General features: G+C 32.6%; 1 protein-coding gene across 1 annotated transcript; it reads right to left on the bottom strand.

Moving 5' to 3' along the window:
• Positions 1-431: 431 nt before the first annotated feature.
• Positions 432-15,161, bottom strand: LOC114178618 (kinesin-like protein KIN-12D). Its single transcript, XM_028064625.1, has 38 exons — positions 14,927-15,161; positions 14,187-14,820; positions 13,907-14,062; positions 13,731-13,814; positions 12,744-12,863; positions 12,497-12,610; positions 12,324-12,416; positions 12,037-12,197; positions 11,860-11,934; positions 11,686-11,773; positions 11,543-11,601; positions 11,385-11,448; positions 11,231-11,296; positions 10,960-11,154; positions 10,389-10,493; positions 10,068-10,303; positions 9,927-9,996; positions 9,771-9,833; positions 9,453-9,497; positions 9,290-9,369; positions 9,129-9,177; positions 6,993-8,945; positions 6,441-6,875; positions 4,004-6,157; positions 3,672-3,779; positions 3,430-3,548; positions 3,226-3,313; positions 3,058-3,132; positions 2,643-2,900; positions 2,453-2,551; positions 2,224-2,298; positions 2,091-2,143; positions 1,894-2,005; positions 1,686-1,796; positions 1,192-1,362; positions 1,042-1,107; positions 815-934; positions 432-732 (listed from the first exon to the last, which is right to left on the bottom strand). Exons 2-38 carry the CDS (start codon positions 14,817-14,819, stop codon positions 595-597), a joined length of 8,691 nt encoding a protein of 2,896 aa, XP_027920426.1. The 5' UTR covers position 14,820; positions 14,927-15,161; the 3' UTR covers positions 432-594.
• Between the last annotated feature and the right edge of the window lie 6,177 nt (positions 15,162-21,338).

The following is a 21,338-nucleotide window of genomic DNA, read 5'->3' as shown; positions in this document are numbered from 1 at the left end:
TCGTCTACTACATTTTCCCCCAAGACTTCTTTCCCAAATTACCCAAGAGAAACAAATATGGAAGGAAATGTTCTGAAACATGCACAAAGACAGCAAAGTTTTTATGACGACAGAAAGGAAGATCACATAATGTCGAATTTGACTTCGATATGGACTCCATTAAATTTTTATAAATGATTTTCATGTTCAGACTGCATAGAGATTCATTTCATGATTGAAATTTCATATTTATATTTGTGAAATATCGTATAATTGAATTCGGTGGAAAAAATAATGTTCTATAAAATGTTTAAGACTACTTATTAAAAAGTAAATTTTGCGTAACTTGTTCTATTTAATAAATTTTAATGTACATCAAATTTAATTAATCTAACTTAAGCCATAAATGAAATACATGAAATTTCATATAATGCAAAGAATTTAATACATCATTAATTATCTTGTAAAATAATTTCTCTTTGAATTGCTTTCTGACTGTGCAAAAAGATTTTTTACAGGGAGATTGCTAACATACACGTTATTTACAGGATAATCAAAGAATATAACATGAATAGCTGCTAATCTAAACACAACAGAATACAATAACACTCTTCACTATCTATCAAAAGTCGAAAGGAATGGAGCTAGGGATGCCCTTGGTGGTGTTAAACGATTCTCTTCAGATCTCGAGTTCAGAGGAGAAGCTTGTGGCATGAGCTCGGATAATCGGATCTTTTCCTTGATAATTTTATTCTGTGTAGAAGTAAGCAAAATGTTTTTAAACTTGACAAGGCTTCGTAAACCAATTACTCTACTTAGTGTATCATGTGTTTACCTTAAACTTCAAATCTTCTTGTTCCATTTCAAGAGTAGTTATCCTATTCTTGAGCTCCTGTAGGGCTTCCTCGGCCACAGAAGGATTTATGTCCGATGTTGGTCTTGATATTCCAGCAACCTGAAAGTGAAGCATAATTAAGGTTGTTTAACAAACCACAGACTTTGTTTTTATTGCATTGGAGAAAACAAGGTGGCAGAGCAAGAACCATAAATCATTGTTCTCACCTTTAGAACATTTGTGGACAGTCTCAGTAGTTGCTGAGCTAGTTCTACTTTCTCCTCCTCGATCTCCTGTGACATTATTCACCAAAATATTTAAATTTGCGTTATATTCAGCTACTCGGTGTACAACACATTACTTCTTTTGTAACTGACCTTCAGTTTTATCATCAGACGTTGCTCCTCATCAAAATTAATACTCGTTTTCACGCCAACAGAAGAACGAAGACGAGCAAGGTCTTCTTTGACGCGGGAAAGGAAGACCTCTGCCCTTCGTAGTTTTGCGCTGAGTTCTTCGTTCTGTGCCTTCAACTTGTTGTTTTCCTCCTGTTGAAAAATTCCACGATCAGACTCAAGATTCAATTCAACAAACAGAACTATATTTTAAAGATACCTTGCCAATTAAGAGCAATGAAATTTTCTATTTTTCTTCTTATTAATATTTTATGAGAAAAGAACAAAATAAAATTTGGTCAGTATTATAGACAAAAAAAAAATAATCCTTGTTAAGTAAGAATATTTGTGAGAGTTAAATACTATATTTGGATTCAACATGTTGACAATAGTATCTAGTGCTGCGAAAATAAGGCAGGAAGCAATAAGACAATATCAGCTTGAACTTTGAGCAAAGTAAAATGATGACATCTAACCTTAATTTTAGCATGATGATGAATACGCTGCTGAAGGTTTTGCTGACCAGACAACTTTTTAATTTCTTCCTCCAGATCTAGTACTTTATTCTTCTTACTTGTATTTTCCATCTGCATGAAATGAGAGAAGCAAGGCTTGTCCATTACAAACGGAAGAAAAATAAATGAACCGGTCCAAAAACAAAGAATAAATTTTTCTATTTTTTACCTTCAGCATTTCGTTTTCAGTTTTTAGCAACTGGTCTCGCTGACGAAGGTTTTCCAATGCGCTTTGTACAGCTATCAATTCCGCTTGTTTTCTATCCATTTCTTGCAACCATCTGCCACGTAGGGATTCAGATTTATAAGATTTGATTCCCAATCCCCAATCTTCAAATAAAGAAAAAGAATGTGCAATTTAATTACCCCTGTCTCTCCTCAATGAATTCATTTAGCTGCTTCTTAAGTTTAACGACCTCCTGTTCCAGAAATAAACAACAATTCAGCTTAACTAAGCTACACCATAATAATAGCGCAATCTAGTCGAAAGTTAGACTACCTTGTCTTGAGGGTCTAGAGTAAGAAATTTAACTTTCTCTGTAATATCCTCTGCTTGCTCATTGTCAAAGAGTGACTACATTAAGGAAATTAAATTAAACATGGGAGTCAATGGGTGAATATAAAACTAAATATTCTCTTGTGAAAAAAATTTCTGCTTCCATGTGGGTACGGAAAATGAAATAGTTTTAGACATTGAAAGAGAAATTGCGCAAGTTAGATGAGCTTACCACACAAGTGGTCATATCCAACTTCACTCCAAGTAAGTCTCGAATTACATCATGGGTCATGCTCTCGGCAGATGCTAATTTGGCGTTGAGTGCAAATATCTAGACAAGGAAAAGTAAAGACAAATTTAAAGTGGATTAATAAAAGCAAAACAAACTACTATAGAATATGCAATTGAAGAGAAAAGTCAACCTCTTTCTGTCGACATGCTGCCTGGGCTTCTAGTTCTTCAATGCGCTGTCTTGCAGCAGACAGCTCTTCAACCTTCTCATATTTTACCTGTTGAGCCAAGCCTAACCCAATGCATTTGAAAGGAGAACTAGAACCTCGAGACTTGGTGGCATTTTTCTCAGACTTATTTGACAATGCATTGCAGGAATTAGCACTGGAAGAATGACTGGAAAGACCCTCAGGTTTGACTTGCTCAGCCATGGCTTCCAATGCTTTGAACTGATTTAAAATAACGACATACTTAGTACAATAGAACTTATAAATAAAAGTAAGAATGCAAGATTGATCTCGGTGAGCATAACTGGAGCTGTTAAGCATAAATTACAATTTTGAACTAATAACATCCAAGATTATTTTATTCAGTACGATTACTAACTTTCTGCTTGTACTCCTTGGCCTGTGCTTCAGCATGCAAATTTAGCTCTGAAATATGAGCTTTCATCTGTTGAATCTGTCAGATATAGCCAAGAAAAAAAAATGAATTTTCATGTAGAGACGTCTATCCAAGAGACACGAGTGAGTAGTGACGTAGTAAATAACCTACCTCTGTATCCTTTCCTGCTAACTCCCTCTTAAGAACCTGTATGTGATTTTGGGCTTCATTGAGGCCTTTCTCTTTTTCATCCAAAAATCTACAAGAATTGAAATAGAAACTGTAAAATATTTTATACTGACAGATCTATAGAGTACCACGGTAGATTTGTATTGGCCTAAGATAAAGAAGCCATATAAGCACAAAAAATTAAACCTTCTCATGTCACCAACATTTTTGACATTTTGCATCATATCTTTTAATGCATGTAGCTCCAACTCTAGATCTTCTCTTTGCAGCCGCTGTCGTTCTGCTTCTTCTTTAATGATGTCAGCCTGAACAAAATAATTACAACTCACTTTGTTAAATATCAGCAGCTTCTTGTCAAAGGAAGTGTGATACCTATGAAGGTAAGACAAGCTTCTTGTAAAATATCTCCAGAAAAAGTTACAACTCACTTTGTTTTCTAGTACATTTATAGTACTTTCCAGCTCTTCAACTGATCTCTCTAGAAGTTTCACCTCTTCTTCTTTGTCTTCGGCATATATTCTTCTAGTTTCTGCCACCTGTAATCAATGTAAGAAAATTCAGACAGGAACAAGGAAGAAACAGCCATTCAGATTGTTTGCTATTCTTTTCTTTTGACTTAGTTTATTCCCAGTGCAGAAGCAAATAAATACAACTCCTTAAGATCATAAAAGTTCTTCACGTTGAAAAATGGATTACTCAATAATAATGTCATGAACGGAAAAGATGCTGCACTACTAATAGATTATCCATAAACCATTACCTCTTGAGTTTCTTGAGCAATTGCTTCATTAGCTTCAGCCTGTGCTTCAGCTTTTTCAAGCCTAACTTTTAGGCAAATTACTTGACCCTGAAGCTGATCCCTCTCTATAGTGAGTTCATCCAGATCACAGCTCAGGCTTTTAATTGAATCATTCATTTGGCTTATAACACTGTTCATTTCCAGAATTTCATCCTCTAAGCTCTCTGTTATCTTCATTTTTTCTCTCAGCTCATTGTCAGATAGTTTTCTTGCTGCCAAGGCCTCTTCAATATTATTTCTAAGTTCTTGATTGTCACTGACCTGCAGCTGTAGAGCCTCACGTTCTTTTGAGAAATCCAACTCAAGAGCTCTAATCATATCTGATTTGTCCTGCAACTGAGCTTCAAGCAATTGACAGTTTGCAATGGCCTCCGCAAGTTCACCAGATTTAACAGCAAGATCTGCTTCTAATGCCTCCATTGTAACAAGAATTTTTTCAATTTCATCTTTTTGGTCTTTACTGTTAGATGCGGATTCCTGCAGTAAGCTCAGATCATACAACAGTCCTTTTATTACATCATCCTTTCTGGATAACTCAACTTCCAATAAGTTCTGCATTCTTGTTAGCTCTGAATCCTTTAGTGTCATTTCATTCTCAAGCTTGCAAGATGAATTTTCCAACATACAGTTTACTTTCTTTAATGCTGTGTTTTGATGTTCAAGTAAAGAAATCTGTTGGAAAGAAAATTCAGAAGCGACATCCTTCTCTATGACATCAGCGATTACTTTATCATAATCAGCTTCTAGATCAAGAATCTTATCGAGGAGTCTTTTCCTTGTCTCCTTAACATCAACAAGTTCACCCTTCAATGCATTATTAGAACAAGTAACATCCTTTAGGGACTCAATGTTTTGTTCAAGGACCTTGTTTACTTCACCCATTTCTGTAATCCTTAAGACATTCTGGTTCAGTTCCGCTAATAGGTCTTTCCTTTCCACTTTTGTCTGCCGAACTTCTCTTTCTAATAGGGAAAGTTCAACTTCCTTATCCATCAAAACTTGTTCTGCTAACTTAGTTTCTACTTGGGACAAGATTACTTCTTTCTTCAGTTGTTCGATTAATATACAGTGCTTAACAAAATACTCCTCCATATTAGCTATATTACATGACATATATTTTAGTTCAGAAGCATAGATAAGCGACTCAAAGTCTTTGGCATACCAATCTGTCATAAACAAATCAGCTTCAGAATCAATGGCTTCAACTTTCTGTTTCAGTAGTGCCTCTTGATCTAAAAGGGATGTAACAATGTCTATGTTACTTACATCCAATTCCCTCATCAGCTTAGCAAGTTGGGATCCCATTTCATTAGACCTTTGCAGCATCATCTCCTCCTGAAGCTGAAGGTCTGATATGTTTTTAGCAAAAATGTTCAGCTTGCTGGTGATCTCTGCAGCTTCAACTTCTTTCTTAGTTATGCGATCAAAACTATTCTTGATGTCAGCCAGCAGTTTCCCTTTCAAGATTCTGCACATATCAAGCTCTTGCTTTGTCCTATAATTATGTTCCTTCAAATCACTTATGACAGAATTTGATTCACACAAGCCATGTGAAAGCAAACCATTTTCTGCATGCATCCCTGTTACTGTTTCCAGAAGAATACCCATGTGACAAAGATGTAGCACAGACAAAGCACAATCTTTAAAAACTATCTCAGACCATATCTTCTCAAGCCATGGCTGTATCAAATTGGTGGAATATAGACATTGAGATTTTAAGCACTCTAAATCACAAGCCAAAGACATGAAATTTTCTGTCGTCATCAATTGGACTTCTTTAATGACATCATCCAACTTGACAGTTAGATCCCTTGTTTCTACTAGACTTGATTCAACAAGGTCCTCTATCTCCCGATCCTTCAAATCAACAACAGTTTGTAAGCTTTCAATATTGCTGACTAATATACCATTTTCATTGAGTAATGTCATTTCTCTGTCTTTCAGTATCTTAATATCAATCTTCATTGACTCATTAGCTATCACCAATCCATTGATCATAATATCTGCTTCTTTCATCGTATCTTGTGCCTCTTCAAACTTAGCAAGAATACAAGATGCCTCCTGAGATTTCTGTGCTTGAAGGATCTTTGCTTCCCCAACTTCAAGTTCAAGTAACTGCAAAGAAAAAAGCAGTAGGCATAAAGCTGTTGAATGTTAACTTGATCAGAGAACAACCAAGGCTAACTGAACCCCAAATGACCAACACATAGATGTATTATAGTCATATTCCAAGCAAATGCAGGATATATTAACACCAACAAGTGTTTATCAGCATGAACGGGGATTGGGGAAGCTCGAGACAACAACAAAATCAAATAAAGCAAACACAATTTTCATATTTGAAAGAGAAAGAAAACAGCAATAATAGTTCAACACTGTTCATTCACTAAAGGATTACCTCTTTCTTTTGATACCAATGGGAGCTTGCTTCTTTCAGGGGTTTCTCCAGGTTCCTAAGTTTTTGACTGAGTACTTCAATCTTGAGTTTGGATTTCTCTTCAAAGTGGTTCATAGCTTCTTGCAGGAAAAGTATCTGCTTTGTGAGGCACTCTATGCTTTGCTGACTCTTCATTTCACACAGTGACATCTCCTTTTTCTCTTCATGCAATCTGGCCATCTCATATTGCACTTCTTTTAAGCTTTCAAGAGCACATTCTATTTCTTTTCTCAAAAGTGAAATGGTTACATCTCTTTCATGCACATCCTTGGAAACTCTTCTTGATTTTGAGTCATTCATATAATATCCACATTTGTCCAAGTCAGCCTGGTCAACTATAGGTTCTTCAACAGAATGGGGATCTGAATCATTGTTTGTGTATGTTTCGGAACAGTTCTGCAAAAATGCCATAATAGCAAATACTGAGTAAAAATCATTCACATATCACTGACAAAAATGAAATATAAGTGACATTGCCAATAATAAATCTATCAGAAAGCAGCATTAGCTTACCCTTGGTTCACCAATATCATCACAGTTTGATGTGCAAGCATCCAATGATTTTCGGTTATCAAGACTGCCTGAAAGGTCTGCAAAAGAGGTCATGCATGACCTGAGTGAAGATACACCATCTTGTAATATCAATAGCTGCTCCTTTGTCTTTGAAATGTCATTCTTTTCAATATCTCCAAGCTTTTGTTCCAAAGCACAAGAATGCTCTTGCTCCTCAGACAGCTTCTGCCATAATTCATTACATCTTTCCTGTAACTCTGTTATCTGCCTTTCTGCTTCAACAAGTGAAGTGGATTGTTCAATTACAAGGGCATCCATCCTCTGATTAGTCTCTGCTAATTCACTAAGCTGAATATCCTTATGCTTTAGATCATTGAGGTAACCAAGATTCACTTCTGACAATCTATTCACAACCACAAAAGCTGCAGTTGCACAGTTTGACACTCTGCTGATATGTTCTCGAGCCAAAGCACAAAAGTGCTCTTGCTCCTCCGACAGCTTCTGCCCTAATTCATTACACCTTTCCTGTAACTTTGCTACTTGTCTTTCTGCTTGAGCAAGCGAAGCGGACTGGTCATTCAGAAGGGCGTCCTTCGTTTGATTAGCTTCTGCTAATTGACTAAGTTGAATACCCTTATGCTTTAGATCATCGAGGTAACCAAGATTCACTTCTGACAATCTATTCACAACCACAAAAGCTGCGGTTGCACAGTTTGATGTTTTTCTGCTATGATCTTGAGCCATTATCAACTTCTCCTTCAGATTTGCCACAATAGATGTTTTGTCACTCAGTTGTGAGGTCAATAGGAGAATTTCTTTTTCTTTTTCAGCACACTCCTTCTGATGAGATTCTGTAATCACTAACGTTGCACTTCTTAAGGACTTCAACATACTCTCCATATCACTTCTTTTATTGCTTGCATCTTCCAAACATCTTCTAAGTTCATCAATTAATAATTCCTTTTCAGAGATTTTTCTAACCACCAAGCCAACTTGTTCAGAAATCCAGATCCGTTTCTGTGGAAATGAATTTCTTATGTCACCAAGTTGGTCAGAGGCATCAACAAGTGCCTCACATCCATCAAAAAGAATTTCTTCAATCTCGGAGGTTAGTAGTTCCCATTCTTCAGCCAGTGCAATGAGATCTATATCTTTCTGGCCAATCTCTTCCTTTAAAATTTGATTATCATCAATAGTTGTATGCAATTTTTTGTACACCTCCTTCAATTCAGTTTCCAGATTCAGCATACTCTCTTCCATTTCTTTTTCCTTCATATGACTGTCATTTACTTGATGCTGGAGCAGGGCAAGTTCTTCTTGCATACAGACAATCACCTCAGCGGTTTCAGCCTCAGCTTGCCGACGGATTTCATCCATCTCCTCTTCATTGGATATCTGGAATGCACGATCATTTTGGTATGACATGTTCAGCTGCTTGGCTTTTTCAAGAGAATCATGCATCCTTCTAAGTCTTACCTGCAAGGGAGACTTATTTTCAAACTCCAGATGATCTGAAGGAAAACTATCTCTAAACTCTTTAGACACAAGTTGATTCTTCAGGGTCGTGATTTCATTCTCTTGTTTCCCCATAAGCTCCAGATAATGGCTGTTCTTGTTCCTTATCTCTTCTATCTCTTTGATAGATAATATTTGCTGTGATTCTAGAGCTTCAATAACAGATTTTGCCTCTTTCAGCTCATCATTTGCATCCTCTAATTGTTTGCTTGTCAGCTTAAGACTGTCTTTTGTCATAAAAAGGTCCTGATTTAAGCATGTTGTTTGCTCCTCCAATATGCCACGGAAAGTCCTCTCTTCCTTCAGAATGACCTTCATTATATCTAACTCCAGCTGCAAATTTAAAACATCTTCTGTGTGATTTAACATTTGAGTTTCATGCTTCACCCCCATCTGTGGAACTGCCTGAGCATCAACAAATGGTCCTTTTGTAGAAGCCTGTAAACAATAATGATAAAATGATACTTTATTTCACGTGACGCAAATTTCATACATAGAAAGGACAATAATTTTTGTAGAAGGAAAGACCATACAAAAACAGCATTCACATTTTCCTACGGATTTATACAGTATATAGTAAAGACAAAATGAATATATGTTAAATAAGAATAACAAGAATACCTTTGTAGCAGTTGCGTTGCTTAACATTGAGTGAAGAGAGTCTATTTCCCTGTATAAATATGCAATGCAAAAATATTAGCATTTTTACACCAACAAGATTTGGAGCTCCAATCTGCTTGCATACAACCAAATGAACTTCAGCAACAGTACAAAAATTATACCTACTGAGTTTTGCATTCTCCTCTAAACAATAATTTAAATTACGCCTGCATTCATGTAACTCATCAAGGGTGTTTCTTAGCTGCAAGCCATTAAAAGAAGTGGTCTCACATAATTATTCTATTGGGAAGAAAAAGTTTAAATTATGCTATGAAGGAATAAAACCTCTTGATCAAAAGAACTATTCTCTTTCTTGCAGCACTGAACTTCCTGCACCAGTGGTAAAAATAAATTGTTAGATATACATTGCATTTTACAGTAAGGATTAACAGTTAATTGCTAATTATATTAAGGGGCTATTTTAGGAGTTGATTAGTGATCACTATTGTAATAATGACTGTATTTCATACCGTACTAGCACAAATAATGACATTAGTCTGGTTTAGAAACACAATTTCAGCAAACATTTCTCTAACATGCAAAAAGGAATGAAATGTTCAATAGATGAAAATCATGAACTACTTCAAGTAATTGTAGACTGACCTGAAGTTGAGTGTCGTGAATTGAACTACGTTGTATGGAGTTTCTTCCATGATATTGAAGCAGCTACAGAGCAAAGGTTTTTCAATCATAAAATCTTAAAAACAAGGAATCTAGAATGAAAATTATTTATGTATTAAATTCTAGAAGAAGATATACTTGTTCCCTCAAAGAAGACACTTCGGCCAAAAGAATATCTCTCTCCCCTTCTTCATAAAACTCTTGATATCTGTACAAGTAGTTGTAAGGAACTGCTAAAAAGAGAGAATATTTCATAGTCACATTCTTCGTTTACATTACCTTCTAAGTTGGTCTAGAAGCCTGATATTCTCTACAGCAAACCGAGTAACTTCAGGATTTCGATCAAGTTTTCCCTGAAGTATTTGATTTTCCTCAGAAAGTCTTTTATTCTCTTCCTGCAAAAACGTGTCTGTAGGAATGGAACCAGCTAGTCGGGATTCTAATCTACGAATTTTGTCTTCACGAAACCTAAGCATCATTTTGCAACTCCTAGTGTCCTCTTCTCTTTGACGAACCTGAGTGACAGCAGATTCATAGATAAAGACTGAAGACAGTTGAAATATTAACTCCAATAGAAAAAAGACCTCATAAGAGAGCTACCAAATGGTTTAATTGTTCAATTTCAGCTTCAAGTTGCTTGATAGAAATTTCTGCCATCTGTTCTCTTCTCAAAGCACCAGCAAGAGTTGTCTCCAATGATTTTAACTGAGACACAAATGATTTTGAACATATAAATATATGAAGGTGTGAGGAAAAAACTATGTTGTACTTCATGGAGATGCTAAGCTAACAACTGTATAGCTTTGGAAGACTAGCTTTGGATGTATCTTAGCCATAGGCAGGCTAGTGCACAAGCATTCCATCATCATGGGATAGATGGAGGGCCTGATATAGGGGATGTTTCCACAGCTAAAACTTGGGACAAATCCTAAGGCATAGCCTTACCATTTCACGAAGGCTCACTCTCCCACAAAATCTAACAGCATAGTCATAACTTTTCATTTTACTTGGGACAGTTATCTCTGAGAAAAGAAATGGTTAACTGTAAAGAAGTCCTTCATTCATTAAATCTTGAAGGAACAAGCCATGAAAATAATAGAAATATTGGCTCAATCTTTAAAGATAAATTGTCATTCCACTGGCTATCATTAACATAGGAAAGTCAGTATACCTGTTTGTGGGACATTCTGATGCCCTTGGATTCATAATCAGACATATTTTCTTCACATTGGTCAACCAAGTCAGTTTCATTTTCTAGACAACAGTCTTCTAGTTCTAGTGATTGTTTTATATCTCTGAAAGAAGCCAAAGAAAATGACAAAGACCTGGAGACATTCTGATGCCGTTTGAGGGTAGAAAGCTCCTCCTGCCCCAAAATTTTACCTTTTAAGTAAAGAATCAAGTCACACAAAGCTAATACTACCAGAAATAACTGATACCACCTTCAAAAGCCGAATTTGATGCTGTAAAGCTATTACGTCCCCAGTAGAATCTTCATTCACCACAGCCTACAATAAAAAGATACAGAATGAATAGGGGTGATAGGTTGATGAGATTCATTCCTTCGATTCAGACGAATGTTAGACATGCACTCACATTATTTTGTATAAGTTTTGCTCTCTGAGCAAATTTAAGTGTATTCAATGTTTCTGTGGCACAGCTGCAAAAGTGAAATCGGTAAAGCCCAATCAAGCTTCTACGGCAAGTTGTAAATTTAGATAAAGGAAATATAGTTCCAGAGAAAATGAACAGACCAGATAGAAGGGCTGACATTGGCAATGATCATTGTTTTCGAGTTTCCACCAAGAGAGTCCTGCATTTTATGCCAAATACTGATGAATAAAGAAGAACCCTGAGACTAATGATTTAACAACGGAAAACCGGCCCATAAATCAACCTGAAGAAGAAACGTTAGTCTGGAGTCTCTATAAGGGATATGCCTCTGCTTCCCATTTGCCACATCCACTAATATCATAATAACATGACTGCAAGAATGATTAGAAAATACTGGTTACTTATTAAGAAAGCAGAAATATGACAATTTAAATATTTATGCAGCAAGATATAATACCCCAAGGTAGATAATGATTTATTGATATTAGCAGCTTCTTTTAAACGTTCCCCCTCAGCACCAGAAGTCTTCTGTCTGTTATATATAACAATGATAACTCTGTTAGTATAAATGCACTTATATCACCCAATTCCCAAGATAGACTTGGTCCAACCAACTCCATAAGTTAATGCATACCTTTCTGAGCCAGCTAGATCAACAAGGTTTAACCTTGCAAAACGATAATTAGTTGTAGAATCCTTTTCCCATGTGCTCTCAATTACACACGTAAAAACACTATGGGACCTACTGCTCTCTCTATTCATATTCGTTGCTGCAACTTTTCTATTTGCAGAACCCTACATGTCAGAAATTACAACTTAATGGACGTTCAGAGTAAATATGTATTTGATTTAAATAACAAAGATAGGGAGGGAGTTGTTAGGGGATTCCTTAAAATGAACAAGATGGTCCCATAGATGTACCTGAATTAGAAGCCTTATAATGTCACTCACACTTTGAACCTCAAACTCAGATAAATTTTCAACATAAACACCCTTCTTGACATCCTCACGCAGCTATTAAGAAAAAAGAGCAGCATTGAGAAATAATAAAAAATGCTTTGACAGTCATCTCATGAGTGAAAAACTACACCTACCAGCAAATTAGTAGAGGAGGGATCAAGTAGATCGGTAATTTGTTCGTTGTAAATCTCCAAGAAAGAACACTTGCAATTGTATTTTAAGTTCTCATCTCTTCGGCTTTCCTCTTCCTGGAAATTCGATTCAGAGAACAAATGTAAAACAAAAAACAGAGATATGGATTAATTGATCGATATTGACTACATAAATTGGACTCTTATATAAAAAAAAGCTGAATTAACTACGAAAGATTAATGAATTTACAGCTTGGATCCTGGCAAACAAAAACTCAAATATGCGTGGTGTCATTCCACGATCCGGACTAGGCTTCACATCTAGATCCTCAATTTCACCGAGCATTGTATATGTTTTCCCACTTCCTGTCTGCAAAATTAAAAGAGTCGTACATCACCTTACAGTTAAAAAATGTCACTTTACTGTCCATTTCTAACTGTCTTGTACTAGAACATAGCAATACAATCTCCCAACGGATGGCATAGAATTTACAACTAAGTTTTTGATAAATGGTCCCCATACTGCAAAGAGAACTAAATTTCTTCATAAAAACGCTTTAAAATGTTAGTTGAGCTAGGCTTTTTATGATTCCTAATTCATAGAAATGTACATATTCTTATTGACAACCAATGGCAATGACGAACTGAAGCTCCTAATTATGATGTATGAAAATTTGGGAGTTAACTATCTCTGTTTGATAATGGGAAAACTAAGGAGCCAGCCAACCAAATTTTTCTAATTTAAAATCATAAGATTATCCGCTTGCTTAGCAATAGATTGGACCATGTGCATAGAAATCTGTTATGCTGGGAAAAAATCCCTCATTTTTTCTTTGCTTTATTAGGACAAACAATGAACAGAAAAGATAATGAGAAATGTTGGGCCTTAAACCCATGTTTATAAGAGGAGGGGTAAAAAGAAGGAAGAGGGGCTGAGAACAATGGGCAAAGCATGGAAATGCAAAAACAGATTGGGTGATAAGCATAACATATGTACATGGCAATAGGCCATCGGAGTGGGAAAGATAGTGAAGGACGTGTCTGTATTGGATAGAGTAGAAGGAACCGGAACGGGAAAATGATGAGGAATTGGTTAGGCATTGAGAATGGTAGAAGATGAGTTATCTTCTTTGCAACATTGCTATTTTCTGTTTTTGCTCGTTTCTTTTTCTAAGCTCGTCTATTTCAGTTCATACACTACAAGTTTCTATAACAGTGGCTAAGTTCAGGATATTACCTGTCCGTAAGCAAACATACAACTATTATACCCCGAGAGGCAGTTCTCTACCATTGGAAGACCAGCCAATCTGAAAATCATTTCCTACACAACCAGAAAAACCAGAGACAGAAATTAACAACTCCTTCCCAACAAGAAATTAGCACCTCAAAAAGGTCATTTCAATGAAACCACACCTGGTCTATGGTTTCACACGCAACATGGTCAAAGGTGAACCGGTTTTCCTGATGCCCAATCCAACTAATGCTCTGAGAGCTTTCTTGTTTCAGGCATCTGTTATACCCTTGTGTACATCGCTCCATGCTATTGAGAGGACGAACACGAATAATAACCTGTACATAACCAAAATTCAAACCACAAATCACAAAAATAATAATAATAATAAAGCACCAGAATTAAACAAACCCGCTCATCCAAATAAATCAACTCAATCGGAGAGATATCTGGATCACTCACCTGTACATTGTGGTTAATCCAAAACGAAGAATCTTCCTTTAGATCAAAGTGAGGCACTTCGACCGTGTTAACAACCGTGGGAGCCATGCAAGCCGAACTGGGAACCCCTTTGTACAATGCAGCATAGTTCCCCAAACGAGCACTGAAGCCACCTCCATCAGCCTTGCTCCGAACACTAGAGCTGGGGGGCGGCTTGGTCACACTCTTAGTCGGAGTGCTCTGCGTGGAGTTGCTCTCGGAGCAAGCCGTGACACTCGAAGAAGCTCTCCCCACAGTGCGAGGCACGCGAGGAGTCACATTCCCAGCAACAGATCCTCTCCTATCATCACCAAACGAGGAAACGGAGTCGTTCTTGTGATTCCAGCCGAACCGGTGTTTCCATACCATGCTCCCTCCTCCGTGCTTATCTGGCGTGCGAAGCTCAGCTCCTCCGCGACCTTTGTTGTTGGTCTTCGAAGGAGTTCTTTCAATCTTGCTCACGCAATGCACATCGGGTTCCTGAATTGTGTTCAACGGAGGTCTAGAACCTTCCGCGTGCCTCTGAACCGTGGTGGATGAATCCGAAGGATCCACATTCTCGGGTTCTTCGTTTTTTCCAGGGTTTCGGCGTGGGAGTTTGAAATCCCTCAGCATTCTATGGCATAACAAAAAATGAAAAATCAAGCATGACGCCAAAACTCATTTATTTAAATAAAAGAAAGCGAGCTTAAATCGTGAAAGGAATTGGAAATTTGCAGGACCTGAAGGAAGAGTTGCAGAACAAGATTCCGAAGCGAAAAATTTGGGGAGTGCTGAAATTGCTTCGGTTCTTGTTAGGTTGCTTCAATCTTAGTTCAGCGAGGTGTTGCTCAGGATTTGAGATTGAACTGCGAGGTTCAACATAGATCCAAGTCAATCATTTGCACGCACGCACTCTCTCTCTCTCTCACACTCACTAACTCTAGCTGTTGTTGCTGTGAGGTTTCGATTGATTTGAAAATCCCACTTGAAATCGATGTAAGGAGAAAGGTCTTTGGAGTGAACGGCTGAGATTTGATCCAGAATTCAAAAATGTGTAAAAGTTAATGCATTCGCGGTTTGGGGATTTGAAATGCGAGGGCTTTTTAGTCATTTTAAGTGGGTCCTTAATTACAAGGAGATTCAAAAATTTAACGGCTACATGGTTCTTCCTGGAATGACATGTGTATTGGGCCATTAGTAATGGATTGTTATTATATAATTGAGACTCTAAACAATTAGGAACTATTTGTAAAGATTTATAAATTATATAATTGAGACTCTAAACAATTACAATTACAAACCATATGTAAGGATTTATAAATGTACATTACATTTAGTTATTTGCGTTTCATTCATTAATTCTGTTACATAAATTTGAAACTACTGTGATTGTAAGTAAAGTATTCATCTATGTATTTTTTTTTATAAGAAAATTAGTTTTAAACTTGTTTAACTAAGATATTGACAAATATTATCGTTAGACTTATTTAATCAAGTACGGACACATTCATACTAAGAAAGGTCATTTTTTTATTATATATAAAAGTTAAACTCTTAAAATAAATTATTAAATACCATGTTTTAATAATTAAATCTTTAAATTATTTTTTTATAAATATAATTATTTAAAATCATATACCAATTTATACACACAGATAATGTTAGCTTTTTATTAAATAATATCAGTTTAATTCTTACATATTAAAAATACAAAAAATATTAAACAATAAAAATAAATATGTTATAATTTAATATAAAAATATATATAAGTAATTTTTTTGCTAGCAATTTTTTGTAAGACAAAATTAGTACTGACAATTTTTTTATGCGACACTAAAAAAGTTTGTATCATCAATACATATATATTAATTTTTAAATAATATTATTTTAAAAAATAAAAGTATAACTAAATTTTATTTTATTAAATGATTAAGTAATTAGAAATCAGAAAACATAGAATTAAAAATGAAAAAAGTAGTATAGAAAAAAATTAATAACTTAAATATAAATTATTTTTATCGAATATTTTAGTTATACTCATTATTTATTATTATACTTATCTAATCAATGTATACATAACATATATTACATTAGTAATATATCTTAAAACCATTACTTTTTAGTTTTTACTTTTTATTTTGATTTTATTAAAGTCACAAAATTTGACAGTTTAAAATTTGAAATATTAAAAAATGAATTCAATGAATATAAAATAAAATTTATAATATTAGGAAGTGTTATTTTTTATTATAAATATATATTTTAAACATTTAAAATAAAGTATTAATAATAATATCTTAATTTATTTTTTTACAGATATAATTATTTAACACCTTATATGAATTACAGTGTATATATGATTAATGTTAATCTTTTATTAAATAATACCGGTTTAATTTTAACATATTAAAGAAATGTGAATATTCAACAATAAGAGTATTTGTAAAATATTTTAATACAAAAATCATAAATATAATTTTTTATTGACAAATTTTTGTAAAATAAATTATTACATAGACAATTTTTTATATAATATCGTAAATAATTTATATTATTAATATATATATACATATATATATATATATAATATTAAGACATAAAATTGAAGTATATTTTTCTAATTTTAATTTTATTAAATGAACATTTAGAAATCATAAAAAAGATAAATTAAAAATGAAAAAATAGCATAAAAAGATTAAAATACTCTTTTGGTCTTCGTTTTTTACCAAAATCTCAAATAGATCATCAAATTTTTTTTTATCTCAATTAGGTCCATATTTTTGAAAATTCGTAACAATTAGGTCATCTCCCGTTAATATAGTGTTGATAGCATTAAGTATATGTCACGTGTCAACTAATTTTTTTGACTTTTTTTATTTCTTTTATTTTTTTAATATTATTTATGCTACGTGTATCGTTACACATATCAAGTCATTGTCTGAATCTCAATTTGGTCTATATATTTGTTATTTTGATTTCATTTTAGTCCTTTTTTTTTAATTTTTCAATTTTATCTCTTCCAAATTGAGACCAAATTTAACTTTTATATAAATTTTATAATGATATTTTTAATAAATATTTTAACAATATTAAGTTATTTAAATTTATATTTTACATTAAACTTTATTTATATTTTATTTTAAAATTTTAAATATATTTATTTTAATTTGTTACAAAATTGTTTTAAATAACTTATATACAAATGTTATAGTTGGTTTAAAGATAACAATTTTAGAAAGTCAAATATAAAATTTTAAAATAATTTTATAACAAGTTAAAATAAATATATTTAGAATTTTAAAATAAAATTTAAATAAAGTTTAATGTAAAATATAAATTTAAATAAACCTAATATTGTTAAAAATATGTAATATAAATATCACTTTTAATAAAAATATTATTATAACATTTACATAAAAATTAAATTTGATCTGAATTTGGAGGAGTTGAAATTGAAAATGTTAAAAAAATTTGGGACTGAAATAAAATCTAAATAACAAATATATGGATCAAATCGAGATTCAAACAATGATTTGACACATTACCATACTGAGTTAACACGTGACATGACACTAACGTGACGTGGCATAAATAATTTTTAAAAAAATTTAAAAATATTAAAAAAATTTAAGAAAATAAAAAAAATGAGGAGCTGACACATGGTACATACTTAAAGCGATCAAGACTATACTAACGAAAATGACCTAGTTGTTATGCATTTTCAAAAATATGGACCTAATTGAGACTAAAAAAATTTGGAGACCTATTTGAGATTTTGGTACAAAAATATGGATCAAGGAAGTATTTTAACCTAAAACAAAATAATTAATACTTTAAATATAAGTTATTTTTTAATAATTTGTTAAATGGTTAAGTAATTATAAATTTTAAAGGAACAAAATCAAAGAAAATAGTATAGAAATATATTTTCATTTTCAGGTGAATTTTAAAATAAAATAAATGGATAAAATTGTAAAAGAACTTCTATGAACATATGGTACCAAGATAAATATAAATAAAAAATTGACAATTTCAAATGACTAAACAAATCAACTTTTGAGACACTTGTCAACAATTTAAATATAGGTATAATAAAGTATATTTTCTAGTATTCTTTTCTTGTTTATACTTGTTTTAAACTCGTTTTTATGCACGAGGTTAGTGTTTATTTGTGTGTTTACTAGAGATAGCAAATAACTCGTGGATATTGTCCGAATCCATCCCCGTTTTGACGGGAAATCTCTACATTGACTGGGTATGGATATAGGTATGGAGAATTTTCAACTTTTTTAATTGGGTATGGGGATGTACTATTTTTTATTTCTTCTAATTATTTGGTTTGTTATGAAACTCATTCGCATCTCAATTATATTTTTCATCTTATATGTAATTATGTTAAAAAAATATATTCAATTAAAAAAAATTTATGGCTCACATTTGAATATTTCTATTATTTTTTAATATTTTTATTTATTGTATATTTTTCTTTCATATGAGAATGTTTAATACTCTTAATTTAAGTATTTAATAATATAAACATTTCGTTTACTAGGTAATATAAAAAAATCCTTTATTTATTATTATTAGTTTTTGTTTCATTTGAAGAATTCTTTTGTTTCACTAAAATAATTTTTGTTATTTCTCAACCATTGAGTATATATGTTGATATTTGAAAATTTTTCTTAGATCTCTAAGGTATTTTTCATCTTATCATACCCTTAATTATACATTTGTTTTCCTATGTGCGATTTCTTTCAATAGTTTTTCAAATTGTTTAAAAACATTTGTTAATTTTTTTATATTTTTATTTGTTATTTATTTTCATTATGTAGAATACTATTTCAAAATACAAATGATATGCACGATTTGAGTGATAATCTGTTTTGCTAGACTCGTCTAATCAATACATTAACAAACTCGTCTAATATGTTTTGTTAGATTCGTATCATCAGTATATGGACACACTAGTCAAATATGTATTTTTAGACTCGTCTAATTAGTATATGGACAAAGTTGTTTCATGTATATTGCAAGACTCGTTTACTCAGATAATGAATAAGTTAAGTGAGTCGGGTTCACTTCAATCAACTTTTACAAAAATTATTTTTTCTCAACCCAACCTGGCTCAAACCCATGGTGAGTCGGGTTGGCACATAAGTTGGAACCCACACTAACATCTCTATCTAAAAATATAAATGATATGCATATGTATGTAGCGTAAACACATTAAAAATACAAATTAGTGCATGATTAGAGTGATAATCTGTCTTGCTAGACTCGTCTAATCAATACATTGACAAACTCGTCTAATCAATACATTGACAAACTCGTCTATTATGTTTTGTTAGATTCGTATCATCAGTATATGGACACACTCGTCGAATGTGTATTTTTAGACTCGTCTAATTAGTATATGGAAAAAGTTGTTTCATGCATATTGCAAGACTTGTTTAATCAGATAATGAATAAGTTAAGTGAGTCAGGTTCATTTCAATCCACTTTTAAAAAATTGAATTTTTCTCAACCCAACCCGGCTCAAACCCGTGGTGAGCCGAGTTGGCACACAGGTTGGAACCTACACTGACATCTTTATCTAAAAATATAAATGATATGCATATGTATGTAGAGTAAACACATTAAAAATACAAATTAGTGCACGATTAGAGTGATAGTCTGTCTTACTAGACTCATCTAATCAATACATTGACAAACTCTTCTATTATGTTCTGTTAGATTTGTATCATCAGTATATGGACACACTCGTCGAATATGTATTTTTAGACTCGCCTAATTAGTATATGGAAAAAGTTGTTTCATGTATATTCCAATACTTGTTTAATCAGATAGTGAATAAATTAAGTGAGTCGGGTTCACTTCAATGCACTTTTAAAAAATTGAATTTTTCTCAACCTAACCCGGCTCAAACCCGTGGTGAGCCGGGTTGGCACACAGGTTGGAACCCACATTGACATCTCTGTCTAAAAATATAAATGATATGCATATGTATGTAGAGTAAACGCATTAAAAATACAAATTAGTGCACTATTAGAGTGATAATCTATCTTGCTAGACTTGTCTAATCAATACATTAACAAACTCGTCTAATATGTTTTGTTAGATTCGTATCATCAGTATATGGACACACTCGTCAAATATGTATTTTTAGACTCGTCTAATTAGTATATGGACAAAGTTGTTTCATGTATATTGCAAGACTCGTTTAATCAGATAATGAATAGAGTTGTCTAATGTGTATTAATAATCTCAACTAATATATGTATGAACAAACTCGTATAATGTATATTGGTAGACTCGTCTAATTAGTGTATGGACAAAGTCGTCTAATATGTATTGCAAGACTCATCTAATATATGTGCATTCTTAAACATCTAATTAATATATGAAATGAGTCAACTACTATTTTTTGCTATACTCATCTTATAAATACAATCTTTTAATTTAGATTATTACAAATATAGGTATTTAAAACTTTATATGAAGTTTTACCTATATGTGATTCATGCTATTTTTTTATATTAAATAATATAATTTTAATTTTAATCTAATTAAAATACGAAGAATATTCATCAATAAGAATATTAGTATAATAATTCAATAAAAAATGATAAATATAAGTTCTTTTGTTGACTATTGTAAAATCAAATTATTATATGATAATTTTTTTAATTAAGAACTAAAATAATAATTTATTAGATTTTGAAGGATAGAGTTGTAATATATTTCCACTTTTATGGTAAATTAGTTTAGAAAATAAATGAAATGGATAAAATAGTGAAATAAGTCTCTAAAAGATAATTTTACATGATAGTGTAAACAATTTAAATTATTAATAAATATATATTATTTTAAAAAATAAAAGTAAAATATATTTTTAAAATTTAATTTTATTAAATAACCAAGTAATTAAAAATCATAAAAGGATAAAATTAAACATAAAAGAATAATATAAAAAATTAATACTTTAATTATAAGTTATTTTTTAATAATTTATTAAATGATTAAGTAATTAGTAATTATAAAAGGATAAAATTAAGAACGAACGAATTGTACATACATACAATTTGAATGGTACAACCGAAAACTAAGTTATCATATAACTAAGGGTTAAATATGTTTTTGGTCCCTTAACTT

This window comes from Vigna unguiculata, chromosome 3, assembly GCF_004118075.2.
Source record: "Vigna unguiculata cultivar IT97K-499-35 chromosome 3, ASM411807v1, whole genome shotgun sequence".
Classification (NCBI taxonomy): domain Eukaryota; kingdom Viridiplantae; phylum Streptophyta; class Magnoliopsida; order Fabales; family Fabaceae; genus Vigna; species Vigna unguiculata.
Note: the sequence above shows the minus strand (reverse complement) of the source record. Positions and strands in the feature narration are given on the sequence as shown.